At 40.3% G+C, this 14,129-nt stretch overlaps 1 protein-coding gene across 3 annotated transcripts in view; it reads right to left on the bottom strand.

Annotated features, from left to right (window-relative positions):
- LOC135324441 (secretory carrier-associated membrane protein 1) overlaps positions 1–13,794 on the bottom strand; it is a 41,334-nt gene extending 27,540 nt beyond the window's left edge. The window contains exons 1-2 of one of the 3 annotated variants that reach the window (XM_064500765.1): positions 13,531–13,794; positions 1,448–1,525 (exon numbers count right to left, since the gene is read on the bottom strand). In XM_064500765.1, coding sequence (XP_064356835.1) covers positions 1,448–1,525; positions 13,531–13,587 — 135 coding nt within the window. In that variant the 5' untranslated portion in view covers positions 13,588–13,794. Of the gene's footprint in view, positions 1–1,447; positions 1,526–13,182; positions 13,207–13,237; positions 13,372–13,530 lie in introns of those variants that run through there. The other 2 variants (XM_064500766.1, XM_064500767.1) reach the window with 2 other exon arrangements.
- Between the last annotated feature and the right edge of the window lie 335 nt (positions 13,795–14,129).

Genomic DNA, 14,129 nt, shown 5'->3' with positions numbered 1-14,129 from the left:
ACACACACACACACACACACACAGAGGTCTCAGGGTAGAAGTTAAACATGCCCTAGCAGAAGCTCTAGGAGCAGGAAGAAATTACAAGCCCCCTTTAACATTAATTCCATCAAATGATTAAGCAGCAATACTAATTCTCTAATCTCATCTGGTCCTTGTTGATTTCAGTAACATGACAAAAAAAGGCAAAGTCCTCTCCGTGGTGACTGTTAGCACTGGAGAGAAAACCACTGAAGATGCAGGCAAAGACATTTAATCTGACATTTATACCATTCACTGAAAACTATGTTTGGTTTTATAATCAAAAATAATACAGGCTTTGAAATTTGGTAACCAATCAGAAAACCAAAATTCCTGATTTCACATGTTAGATAAAGTGGTGACACTTGAGACTTCAAATCTGCCATGCCCATTTGCTTTCTTCATTACATCTTATGTATTAGTTATTTTTCTACCAAATTTTCCACTGGAGATGTGAAGGAAAGTTACATATTGACAGAGAAAAGCTGAATACACTGAAATACTGAAGAAAAAAATAAAGATAGAATTTACTTATTTTTCTGTCCTATCATTTCTTCCTTGGTTATCAGGATAGATGTCATCTCCCTTAGCAAAGGGAAACACAACCAAGCTATGAAAACCAATGTCAGCATTCAGAGTTTGAAGTCAGTTTCTCACAGAGAAAACAATTCTGTCTGGATTGGCAATAGACAAATATTTGTCTGTGCAGCTCAGCATGTTTTGTTAACTTGAATTTGTTGGACAGGGAGGGGGGGAAAGGAGGAAGGAGGTTAATGCTACAGATTGACAATCAGATTCCCATCTTATTACTCGCCAACATAAACAGGGGAAAAAATGGATTTCTAATTGAAAAATGCCATTTTCAGCTTCCCTAAAAACTTTTAACTATCTGTTGCTATTTACATTGAAACATAGCCATTAAGTGGTAAGTCAAAGCTATATAAAAAGCAAAACCAATTGCATTTCTCAGTCTTCAGTTATTTCTTTTAGTACAGCACAACTACTTGTTGCCTGTGGACTATAAAATGCAGTGTTTTTCCTTATTCTGAGCAGTGCTTTTATAAGTGAAACAGGAATCAAAAGTAAGACACAGAGAAAGTGTGCCACACTCACACATGCTGTAAAGCAAGAACAAAATTAGAATAGAAAAGCATAAAGGACAGGCCATCAGAAATCTTATTAATTAGGGCAAAAATGAAATTCTGTTTCAGCTCCCTTTCAGGGAACCACTCCTCCTTGAGAGTTCAAAGCCCACTTAAGTCAGACCTACCCAGTGAATCCTCCAAATACTTTATGGGACCATCAATCCTTATGGATTTTCCACTGCCTCTAGCTGGCCTTCACAGATTTTACAAGTTCTGTAAACAGTCCCCACAAATCTTACCCAGAAAGATTAACAGCATGCTTAAGAAATAAATGTGCTTACTGTTCTTGAATCAGAAAAAGGATTGTACTCATCTAATCCTGGAGGAACATTTCTTGTCACTTGTGTTACTGAGGGATCCTAGAAAAGAAAATAGTTTTGTAAATGCATGCACATGCATAAGAACAAGGAGTCAACACTTGCATCATTATATCATATGAAACTCAACTGTTGTTTCAATCTAAAAAAAGTTTTAATTAGCACTTTAAAAAGCCTGTAAATATCCATTTTTCCTTCTCTGTCCCCTGAATGACATCACTCCATTCTGAGCTTCTTACAAACCTAGATTAACACAGAGAAGCTCCATCTGTCACACAGCTGATTTATAAGAGAAAAGCTCTCAACAGAGAAGGGAAGAAAACCCTATCCTGCTATTTAGGCCACTGAACTCCACAGCCATACATCAAAGAGCATAACAGAAAGAGAGCTTTAACTTTGCGCTTTTTCTACCAAAAACTACTTCCCAAACCTTCAATAATAGTAAAAGCATTTCAGAAAAAACGTAGACACATATGAAACTTGCTACCCATCAGCCATATAGCAAAAAAAGTAAGTCTACATAACAACAACTCAAATAGCACTTACTACTTTAAGTTGACTTGGTTGCTTAAAGAGCACATTTCAATACTAAATTTCTGTGTTTGTTCAGTATCTGATAGTCTGGTTCTGCCCAAGAAGGACAACAAATGCAACTGTCTGAATAACTAGAATAGGACAAACTCATGAGACAGCCACTGAGCAGCAGCAGGTTTCCAAAACGCAGGAAAGAGGGGTCAAGTCAATTCAGAAATGCAGTCTATATTTACAACTACAAATATGAAAGAAAAATTTTCTTCTCCAAGTGCTTTACAGAAGGGCAGGGGTAAGAGTTTCTTACATCTTTGCACAAAGCTACTGCAACATTTTATCACTGACTAATAAGAATGGCAGGAAGTAGATGTTTCTCTTGATTCAGCTGAGCAAGCTTATTTCAGCAAGTCTTAGTTTTAGGACTACATCATATGCTTAAATATACACAGTGAGTACAGCAAGAAGTCCTCCATCACAAGTCCGTTCCCCTTTTGAATTAGCAAATGTCATTATTGCTGTACTTCTGACAAACGCTCCTTTTTCTTACTGACTCATTAGCTGTTGTTTGCAAAAGTAGCAGGAACTCTGAAAAAACTGAATGACTCAGCATTTAACATCACCCCTACATAAGAAGTTTCATTATCTCGTTTTTGCAGTTTTCCTACTGTTACAGTTGTATCGAAATACTCCAATTGGACCCCATCATGCTACGTAGTGTTCAAATTCTGCTCTCAGAAAGCCCCCATTATAGAGTCTGAGCTTCAGCAGAAACTCATGGCCCAATTGCTTCCAGAAGCTGGAAGACATGAGAAATAAACCAGAGAGTACAGGGGGAAAAAAAGAAAAAGGAAAAAAATAGCCAAAGGAAGCAAGTACTAGCCTGGAGATCTGAATCTCTGCTGTAATCATTCACAGAGATCTTTTGCAATACCAGGTGAAGAGCCTAAGCACTTAGCCTCAGAACAAAAAGAAACAAGCTCCTCATGGTCTGAGTGTCCAGTTGGAGGCTCCTGGACTTTGAACTGTTCTGAACATCTACAGTGCAGTGAATAACTGATGCCAACAGGAGCTGCACTTCGTATTTCTGACAGTACTTCCAACACTTAAAGACTGGACCTGACACCCTAAAGAATATCCAAAATGACTGTGCATCTTTTGCCTTACACTCTTGGCATCTAATTTTAAAAATGGAGTGAATGCCAAGTCATTTAGGTGCAGTGTAAAAAAATGAAGCACTCATACTCATTGCTGCAGAATAATAAAACATTTAATTTAGAAGTTAATCAGGGGCTGAATAATGAACAATTAAGTGGTACCACACACTCAAAGAAAGGAAAAAAAAGACATTTAAAGGCTGTTCTTGAATATATGCTATCAAGTTTGTACATTGTGTGAGATGTACAATCTGGGGCAGGGGCAGGACAAAACAGTGAAGACTATCATATTCTACAGGGATAAACACATCTAGTCAGGCATGGCTTATTTTTTCCATGTTTGATCTTCTACCTATAAAATGAATGAAGTCAAAAAATGCCTTATTTTCTAGTTCCCTTTGGATGTTAATAGCAAGAAACAGGAAAAAAGCCAGTGATGAGTTTCCATCTGTGATAGCATATAGACACCAGTGCAAAACTGGAGCATGGTGGAACCACCAAACATCCAAAGACCTCAACCACTTGAGCCACATTACAAAAAATCAGGTTACCATCTGCAGACAAGCAGAAGACACAGCCAATACTTTCTGCAACAGACTTCAAATATCTGATGTCAGCCACTGCATGGGGTAACTGCAGAATGCCTGGTTCAACCTCCAACTGAGGAGACTATGTTTTGGTGGACCAGTACTTCTGCCCAGAATGGACCTGCCCTAGCACTAGTGCCTTGCCACAGCCTGATTTTTCTCAGCCACCCAGCTAGTCCCAGAATTCCAATTCCAATAATTCCCAAACTCCTTGTTCCCTCTTTCCAATTCACCCTTCCCTCTCCAGCCTCAAGCTCCCTTCCCTCTCCAGCCTCAAGCTCCTGCTGATTCAGTCTCTCAAGTTCCTGGTCTCTTGATTTATGAATTATTAGCCTCATCAACCAGGGAGCAGAGTTTAAGAACAGATCATCATTCACACCCAGATATTGTACTTAGCAGTGCAGGGAAGTCATGCATGCAGCTATATGATCATTTCAGATCACAATTTCGAGATCTGAATTAGTTTGAAAGATGGGAGTATCAATAAATCAGCACAACTTAAGTGTTTCCATCTAATCTTTCCTCTTTTCTGCTTCTTGTACTATCCCTCCCCCAATATCAATCTCAAAAGGAAAAGACTAGAATCACACTCTTTGAATCACTAAGTCAGGTACAAGCATCACTCCAGTATTTACATCAAGAATGGAAAAGGTAGTCACACACACACACCAATGAACAACTCCCCCCGCAAACATCTACATCCCACATAGGCAAGTGCGCCTACATAACTATTAAAAATGTCTCCAATACTAGGTTAACAAATTATACTCACATCATTCAGACACAGATAAAGTTAACTGAATACCCAGTTAACACATAGGATGTATAAACTCCAGTAATTACAAGCCAGAATGTAAAGAAAAGGAAGGTAGCTCCCCGCTGCCCCACCCCCCCAAATCAAAGAGCATGTGGTTTAAATGGAGCAGAATGAGCTATTCTATGCAAATTTTTACAGCTTTTTAAAAAAATTAAATTAAAGGAAAAGATTTCTGTTGTCTAGGAGACCAAAGCTAGTCATCAGCTACCAGATTTCATTAACACAGAACAAATTAAAAAAATTAAAGATAGAAGAACTAGATACATCTGTAATGATTATTTGTATTAGTGTTCATTGGGAATGGGTCCAGCATTCTTCCACAGCAAGATGCTTTGTTAGCACAGATAAAGTGAAAACATTCTGAACAAACCCACCGGCTAAGCTGATGTTTCTTACTGTAATTTTAACGGCTTTTAAGTTAGCCAGTGAAGAGAAAGTAAAGAGCTAGGAAACCTCTCCCTCCAAACTGTCCTTGAGATTGTTTAACATGAAAACCCACAGACTTCTAATTTTGAGGTATACACATTGCTGTACCAAAAAGGCCAAAGCATGCATCTTATACACAAGTAATCTAACACAGAATGCCGGGGGGGGGGGGGGGGGAAAGCAGAGGCCAGAAGTACAAAATTGATCTATAATAAGTCTGAGGTGTGTTTGCATTTTTTAAAAAGAAATTAAATAAGTGACATCAGTGATATTAATAAACAACATCCTGTGTATAACCTATAATTTAGTTTAGTATGGTTTACTTCCAAGGACTAACAAAGAGGTAAGAGCAACATTTTATTGCAGAGGTCAGGAAAGCAGGTTTATGAACACTCATTCTAATGGTTTTACAACACATCAGCAATGGAAAACAAGAATTTAGAATAAAAATCATATAACCAAAAAAGTTTGCAACAAACAAGAACAGTGATACATGCATAAAACATCTATTGGGAAAAGCATAAGAGGAACAAAGGTAACCACTAAAAAAAAAAAATAGTAGTATAATAAGGTAGATTTTTAACACTGGTTGACAGGAGAAAGTACAGACAACAACTAAATACCTTCCAAAACTTGGATCATGTTACCAGAAGTATTGTATGTGATAAGAATAAAGTAATCATGTTGTTTGGAAAAATAGGTAAAATTGGAATGCTGCATTTAAAATTCACAGCATATTTAAAAAAAAAATGTTCACATTGGATTCATAGGCCAGCACCAAATAAAATATTTGAGTAAACTGACAAATACACTTAGTTAGTCTCAGGGGAAAAAAAAAAAAAAAAAAAAAAAAGAGTAAGAAGAAACAAAACTATGAACATATATGTTTCAAAAGAACAGGATTAATTTTTTTTAATGAATAGAGAACAATTTATCAGTCCATAAAACTCCTTAAGAACAGCTGAGGGAAGAAAGAGCTAAGTAGGCAATCATAGAAATCTTCATTTTCAGCTTTAGTTTAGTTTATCCAGGGATAGGCATGACCTCTTGATTACTGGAGTAGTTTCAATCCAAACTGAGAAAACAGTTCCCTTCATCACAACACTCTTCAGATGAAGTTCTTCTATAAAGAATTTTACTTCATTTTCCAAGAAAGTATTAAACATGTGAGCAAGTTTACAATGGACACAAAAAGGTTTCTTGTTAAAAAAAATAAGAGGGGTGGGGGGTAGAGAATATTATGATATAATGATATATATAATGATAGTCATTATATCAATCCTATCATCTACCTCTAAGGTCAGACACTGACTGCCCTTCAGCTGTGCCAGCATACAATTTTTGTCTTTTGCTTCAAGATCCTCAGAAACAACTACACCCTAATTGCTTTAACAGTCACTGACACCAACCATAGCCTTTACTCTGCCAGCATCCTCAGCATTTACTGTTAAATAACCACCTTCACCCAGCTATGCATTTTTCCCTGCTGCTTTCTGTGCTTGGAAGGAAGTTCCAAGGGAGCAAAGGATGTGCAGCACCAATCTGATCATCCAAACTACTCATCATGCTCAGCAATGATGTTATGCCTTCAAAAAACCTGACTGCATACAGACTAGAAGCACAGACCAGAAGTCTACCAGGACTGAATCCAGACTGGTGAGTCCACTCCCCAGAGTGGACTCAGAGATCATGAGCTCAGATCTACAAATCTAGCAAAGTCCCTCTTAACCAACAAGGATTTCTTATCCCTACTACTTCTACTGCTGGTTCCAGTACTTCACTCTGAAAGATTAGAACCCTTCTAATTTTTAGTCTACTGTTATTACTGACAAGTTATACCCATCTTCATGCACAATACTGACTTCCAGTTTAGGTCTTGTCTCTCACTGGTTTGTTTTCCCAATGAAGTTCCCCATAACCTTTGTTTTACTGCATGAAAAGCTAAGCTCTTTTCATTTCAAGATAAACTCTCCATTGATCATGATAGAAACTGTTCTCTATATCTATTTCAACTCATATTAGCCTTTTCTAAGTGTGAAAAATACTAATTGTCAATAATATTCTGGATGTACACACTCTGCTGAGAATTCAACAGCAGGTTTTTTTCCTCTGAGTAGTTCCAAAGATCACACTGATGGCTCCAAACAGTTAAGTAAAAATACAACAAATATCCATGACTGTTTCCCTGAGTTTTTCAATTTCTTGATCAGTGAGAAAACTATCCCCCCCACTCTTTATAAACAAACGAGTTTGAGAGCCACCAATCAACTGAAACCCTCCATATGCTGTACTTTACTTTCTGTATGCCCACCTGAGGTTTTTGCAGGAGAGGAGAGGGTTCAGACAAAGCTTAGCTTTTTAGAACAAAGTTTGAAGCAAAATATATTTTGTCAGCGGTGGATATCAAAGCCTTCTCCTCCCCTGTTAAATTTTCTTTTTTTTAAATAAGGACCTGACACTTGGAAAGGAGGATAGTCTGCACATGACAAATGCGTTTTCCAGTTCCATAAAATTGTCTACGTTCAGCCAGATTAAGCCTCTGAAGTTGCAATTTGCACATGTTCAGTAAAGATTGGGTATATATCAAACAGCTAAACTCCCCAAAGATTTTCACCCTGTCCATGCCACAACAAGCTACATAAGGAAATGTTTCAAAAAGTTACTCATGTTTCAATGCACAGTGTCAAGTATTACTACTTCTTCATGCTTTATTTCTTCCTTCATCATCATACGCCCAAGAAAGTGTAAGCTGACAAAAATATCACAAAGAGCAGTTTAATTTTAAGATCCAGATAAGTTTTGCTGTCCTAATAGCACATTAATACTAGCATAAAGTTTATATTTTACAGTACAAAGGAAGCCTTAGTGTCTTGCACCTGCAACAGTATTTCAACCTATGATTAAAAACCACTTACTGGGAGAAAGAGCTGGCCTCAGAAGTTACACGTGTTACATTTGCAAGAATTAATCACTTGAAGGTACAGAAATTGTCTTTACCTCAACAAACCAGCAAAACCCCCATAAACACACACCTGCAACCCTGAGGAATAACTACTAGCATACCTCAGTTCTTTCAGTTTCAAATTTAACATCTCATTCACTGATCAGCCATCCCCTCTCTCCCCCCCCCCCCGCCCCAGAATGATATTCAAAGATTTTCAATCTAGCATCACCAGAGCACAGTCAATAAATAGGACAGTGCAAAAGTAGCCAAGCCATGGTTCATATACTTGGCTGTCAAGCCAATCCCATCACAGGCTACACTATCTGATTGGAAGCCAGGCTATGCAGGATTCTGAGCTACTGAATAAACCAAATTTGCCATCTCTGAAACCAAATAAAACTTCATAGACTCCCATGGATGAATTTGTCCTAAACCCCACAGCAGTCCTATCTTGCAATGGAGTGGTAGTGCCTAAAAAAGCATCACCTCTACCTCTGAACTATTCTCAAAACTCTTCCTTTCCTTGGCTCTGAGGTGTGGTATGTTACTCTTTGCAATGTTACAGTCTCCACGTATAGTTCTTGGAGCAGGAAGGCTAGCCATTCTAGTGCCATACGTCCTAACACTTTACTGAAAATACAAAAAAAGTACAGTGTCTATTAAAACACATCACAGTATTGCACCTACAGTGCTGATGAAGTGTACTCTTGAAAGCTAACTATGTATGTTAAAGAACACCTCCAATATCACGATGTTTCACATTAAATTATGCAAGGTTTTGAGGAATTCAGAAATTCTGAAGTTACAAAGTGAAACCAGATAATACAGTCAGTATTTTATGTTCTTTACTAATTTAAAAGACAGACAAACTAATTGGGTACATCTTATAATCATATAAAAGAAAAGAGCTATGTATACAGGCATGCAAAGTTTTTGCAATATAAAGTATAAATACTACAGAAAAGATTCAAGTAATCAGGGTCCTGACCCTTCGAAAATAATTAAGACTTCTCTCCCTTGCTGTAACTTTCACTCACTTCAGCTTCGCCCGAACAATAGCAGTCAAGGTGTAAATGGCATAGACTCTGCAGCCACACAGGGTAGCAGAGTCATCAACACGCTACTAGCTTGAGTGTCAGACCATCAACTCGTACTTCCTGCCAAACCAGACAGAAGATTAGTTTGCATTCATGCGAGTCAGATTAAGTGCAATATCCAAATTATAACTGGAACTACTTCTGTAGTAAAATCAAGCTCTAACACATACTTAGTTCTAGTGAGTCAAGTAATCCTGTGACCTCAGTGGAAGCAAGTCAGGGGCCTAATGCCATTTATAAATATCTTAAAATATCTCGGACATCCACAAGAGACCCACATCTTTTTAGAGCAACAGCTTGCAGCTAACTAAGATACCACATGGCATCTAAAATGTCACTATTTACTTACATTTGGATACTGAATCCCACTGAGAGAAACCACTCACGTAGTTAATGTTACGCACATTTGAGGGCTCGCATGATTGTGTCCTTTCATGCTTTATAACTGAACAAGATGCATGGCATTCTGTTCAAGTTTTCATCCACACTGCTTAGTGATTTTTTACTGTAATGTCATCATTCACAGCCAAATACAAGTGTATCTTACTTTTCAACCCTACCTTAATTTCTACAATATCAAATACCTGCACTTGCTCAGAGCTCCAATGAAGTCAAAGGAACCGACCCAACAGAATTCAGCATAGAACCCAGTGTAAGCCTCAGTTCCACAGTCACTCAGAAGTAACTGTTTCATACTTTTGGACAAATGTAATAGTCAGTCCTGAAACCTTTTTACAGCTGGTCAGCCAAGCCACAAAGGCCTATGAAATTCATAGCTGTACTTAAAAATATATAAATAAAAAAAAGCCTGTGGAACCCATTAAAGCACTAAAGAGATGAGTTATTTCTTCTCTCAGTAGTTAATACCATTCACTAAAAAATAAGTAAATAAGTAAATAAAAATTTTGTAGTTGAGTTACTGCAAAATTATTTCACTGTAAATGAAATTTATCCTGGATGTCAAGAGACCGTAGTTTCAGAACCTCTGTATTTGCACCATCTCCCAAGATAAAAGACTACAAGTATCCCCTATTCCATGACAAAAACAAAACAAAAATCCATACACCACCAACAGAGCAAGGAGACAGCTACCTAGGAAGAGGTTTAAGCTAGTTTCAAAAATACCTTTGTCTGATTATACAAAATTTATTTTGCACTGGCGGAGGCTATTCAAGAATAAATTGTCCAGGCCTTAAGCACAGCTGAATCCCTCCTATGTGTTCAGACTTTCCTCATCACTAGGGGCTTGCCTGGTGATCACGGGACTGTTGCCTGACCCTGGTTACTGTCACTGGATCTGATTCTGACCCTGAGTTAACATCCTGGCTTGACCTCAGACCTACCTCCTCATTATGACTTTGTCTGGCACTCTGGACTTCTGGCTGACCACAGTTACCATCACTGACCCTGCTCTGCTCACCTTGTTTGGGTGCTGTGGGACTGCACTACTCGTCAGTGATGTCCCTGCCTCTACCTGCCTTGCTGTCACCCTTAGCTCCCAGCTCACTTTCCCTTAAATGGCAGCCTGCCCTTGCTGCTCTGACATAAACAAGCTAATTGCATAAAGTTAACTCAAAATAAAGAGAACTTTATTTAGCAAAAAATGTGACAAGCATTCCCCAGAAATAAAACAGCTTTCATTATTAGTCCAACTTTCATTTACAATAATTCGGGTTGCACCAAATGTATATTTAATAATAATGCTGCTACTACTACTTTCTCAAATTATAGAACTACAAATGAAGATGCGATAATGCATCATTCATTGATGCATTTTCCTCCACACAATTCTGCCATCACCTTTCAGAAGCATTTTAACATTAGCGTGTTATTTATCTTTTTGTTTAATTTGTCTTTCAAATTTTTGTTTAATCTTGTCTTTCAAACAAAAACACCTCTTCATTTGGGTAGTACACCCATCCAGAGGACAGTTATTTATACAGGAATAATACGACTTTAAAATAAAAAGTGAACCCAAAGGCTGGTATGCTTTTGAAGTACCACATAAAAGCACATAGCCCAAGAGCCATTATCTCAAAATCAACATTGTTCTGTGATCAATCTGAGCAAGCAAATACTTTAAACAAGAAATCCTATTTTACAAATTAAATTCCTTTACTTCCATCAGATACCAAACCGGAAACAATTTAATTTTAGGTTTCCAGAAAGAATAACTACTCAAAACACAAAGCAAACCAGATTTTTCTATTTCACCTTTATCTTCCCAAAGAAAATATTTCTTTTGATTCAACATCAAACAAGAATCTCTGCTGATTAAAAAAAAGGCATGAGAATTGTTACAGAAAACCTTAGAAGCAGGTTACGCAAAATTAGTAACAACAAAGTCTTTAAGGAAAAGCATGATCTGCTCTCAGGCCTTGGCAACAACTCTTCCACATGAGGCCCCTCCCTCTTTTTCTGTACCATACTGATTTGTGATTTTACACAAGCACATAAAGTGGCTGCAAATGTAAAGAAAATAACTAATCTCATCATACATAAAATTATCAAGTACAGAAAAATAAAAACATGAACAAGTTTGAATAAGGTTTCAGACAACATAACTAAAGACTGACAGGGTCTACCTGGAAAATACTGGTTCTTAAAACACATACAGTTAGACTAAACTGAAGTTCAGACATGGGTTAAAATCTCACTAATTTCAAACTTGTTATGCTAATGAGATGGCAGTCAAGGTTTGGCCCTTCCAGTAAATACCTGGATGAGTAATGATATGCAAAAACCACCTTTTGTGGACAGTAGAATGAGACAGAAGTTAGCAGACATTTGAAAGAAGTGGAAAAAAAAGCCTCCTGAAAAGAAAAAGCATACAGGTTCCCTAAAATAACATCTGCAAGTAAAAGAAATCCAGAGCAATGCTTTAATGCTGGTCTTCAAGTTCTGGACACCTTTTATCATGATGCATTGCAGATGAGAAGTAGAGCATGCATTTTGCCTAAGAGCTACAACAGAAGTCTCTTCCTGTGGGGAAATCTGAATAAGCTTTAAGTAGTGTCTTCACGGTATACCTGTGGATGAGCTACATCTCTAGCTTTGGTCTCAGAAACACTACACAGGGCATGTTACCTGGGCTCATGAGCTATGCAAAGGCATTTATACTGGCTATATTGTTTCCAATACCCTTAACTACTCTGTGAACCTATACACAATAAATTTTGATATACAGTATTCTCATCACTAGTATAGAAAGGAGAGGAAAACATATATTTTTTGTTGCTGAAGACATATTCTAGAACAGTGACACCTTTTTGATATTTCATGCCAAAACTATTTAAAAGAACAGCACTCTCACTGGTGCTAGTCCAAGCTTTTGTTGGCGACAAGCTGGACACCAGTGCTGCTCTTGATCTAGGTCACTGCATTGTGTAAAATATGAAGTAAAACCACACAGATTAGCTTAAAGAGGATTTTGCAAAGTTTTATGATGACAAAAACTAAACTAAGATGATTTAGACAGACTCCAATGAACAAAGTAGTCAACAATAATGCTCTATGTTTTCAGCAACTACCTCTGTGAAAGTACGCTCGAAGTGTGACAGCTTAAATAGACTTAATTACTCCAGCTGAAACCAGTGAGCCAAATCTCACTGAAATATAAAATTTGTGTGCTTTATAGTGTCAGCGTGATAACAAAGAGTGGCACAAAAAACAAGAACACACTCAGTAAGATGATTAAAGTAAGCAGCTCAAGAAGTTAGTTAAACTGGACTCCAATAACAAAGAAAGTACAGATAAGGAGGAGAAGCATCCAAGGGGGCCAGCTCATCTTGACAGCGGATGCCAGAACAGTGGGTAAAGAAAACAGTTCTCAGCTGTGAGCATGACAGGTCAGGAGTCCAAAAAACCTAGAAGCCTTAGAATACATTACAATATACCATTTTGAAGTGAAGGGCAGAACTTGTGCCTAGCCATCACTATCCTGTATACTTAAGAAACAATGTAAAGAAGTAGGTAAGCTTGAAGGGGTAGGGGGGAGAAAGAGGGGGGAAATTCACTAAATTATCTGAGGATAGGTCCGTCAAACAGAAGAGAAAAAAAGTTCTGTCATTATACAAAGCACGTATTCACACAGCCTAATTTCTCGACAAAATTAGAAAGAGCCTTGCTTTCAAAGTAACGCACCTAAACGCGACCTGTGTTATTTCTGCAACCAAAGGGGAAACAAAAACACAGAAACCTGAACTTGTGAGACGGCTGTGCCCGTTTCCAGGGCTCCCCCAGAGCCGTGCCCCAGGCCCGCGGCCCAAGGCAGCCGGCACCCCGGCGGCCAGGCTCCCCCCGGGCGGCGCTACCCGCAGCGAGGAGACCCACCCCCCCGCCGGCAGCGCCTGCCCTGGCTGTGAGCCCCTCCCCGGGGATGCCCGCGGCCCTGGGCGCCGCGGCCGCCCCGCCCCTCCGCTCCCCTCCGGGGCAGCGGGGCAGGCTGACGGCCCCCCGCCGGCCCCGCCCCCGGCCCGCCCCCCGCCTCACCTTGAAGGGGTTGTTGAGGTCCGGGTCCGCGAAGGGGTTGCTGTCGAAGTCCGACATGGCAGGGGCAGGCGGGCGCTGCGACGGCCGGGCGGCGGCGGCTCTGTCCCTCCGGCGCCCCCCACACGCAGGCGGCACGCAGGCTGCCCCCCCGCTCAGCCGCTGTCACCGGCCGCTGCGCCGCGGAGCCCGCCCCCTCGGCCACCGGCGAGCCGCGGAGCGCCAACCTCCCAAAATGGCCGCCCCGGAAATGACGATGCGGGGCGGGCCGGCTCTCGCTGGGCGAGGGCACTCCCATTCCCGGGGTGAGCTGGAAGGTTCCATCGCGGGGGCGGGGGGCGGCGCGGCGCGGCCGGGCGCGCGGCGACGAGCTGGTCGGGCGCTCGCCCGGGGACAGGGCCTGGGTGCCGCCGCCCTCGCTTGTCAGCACCAGCCCGGAGCCGTGCGGGAAGGAGCCCTGGGGCTTCCCGCCGGGCGGGCCCGGCGCGGCAGCCGGGGACGGGAGACGGTTGTGTACGTTGCTAACGGCCGGCGGCGGCGCGTCATGGGCGGCGGTGCCCTCCCCTCAGCGAGCAAAGGCCGGCTGGGGCGGCGGGGGCCCG

The sequence above is a fragment of the Dromaius novaehollandiae genome, chromosome W (assembly GCF_036370855.1).
Source record: "Dromaius novaehollandiae isolate bDroNov1 chromosome W, bDroNov1.hap1, whole genome shotgun sequence".
Lineage (NCBI taxonomy): Eukaryota > Metazoa > Chordata > Aves > Casuariiformes > Dromaiidae > Dromaius > Dromaius novaehollandiae.
Note: the sequence above shows the minus strand (reverse complement) of the source record. Positions and strands in the feature narration are given on the sequence as shown.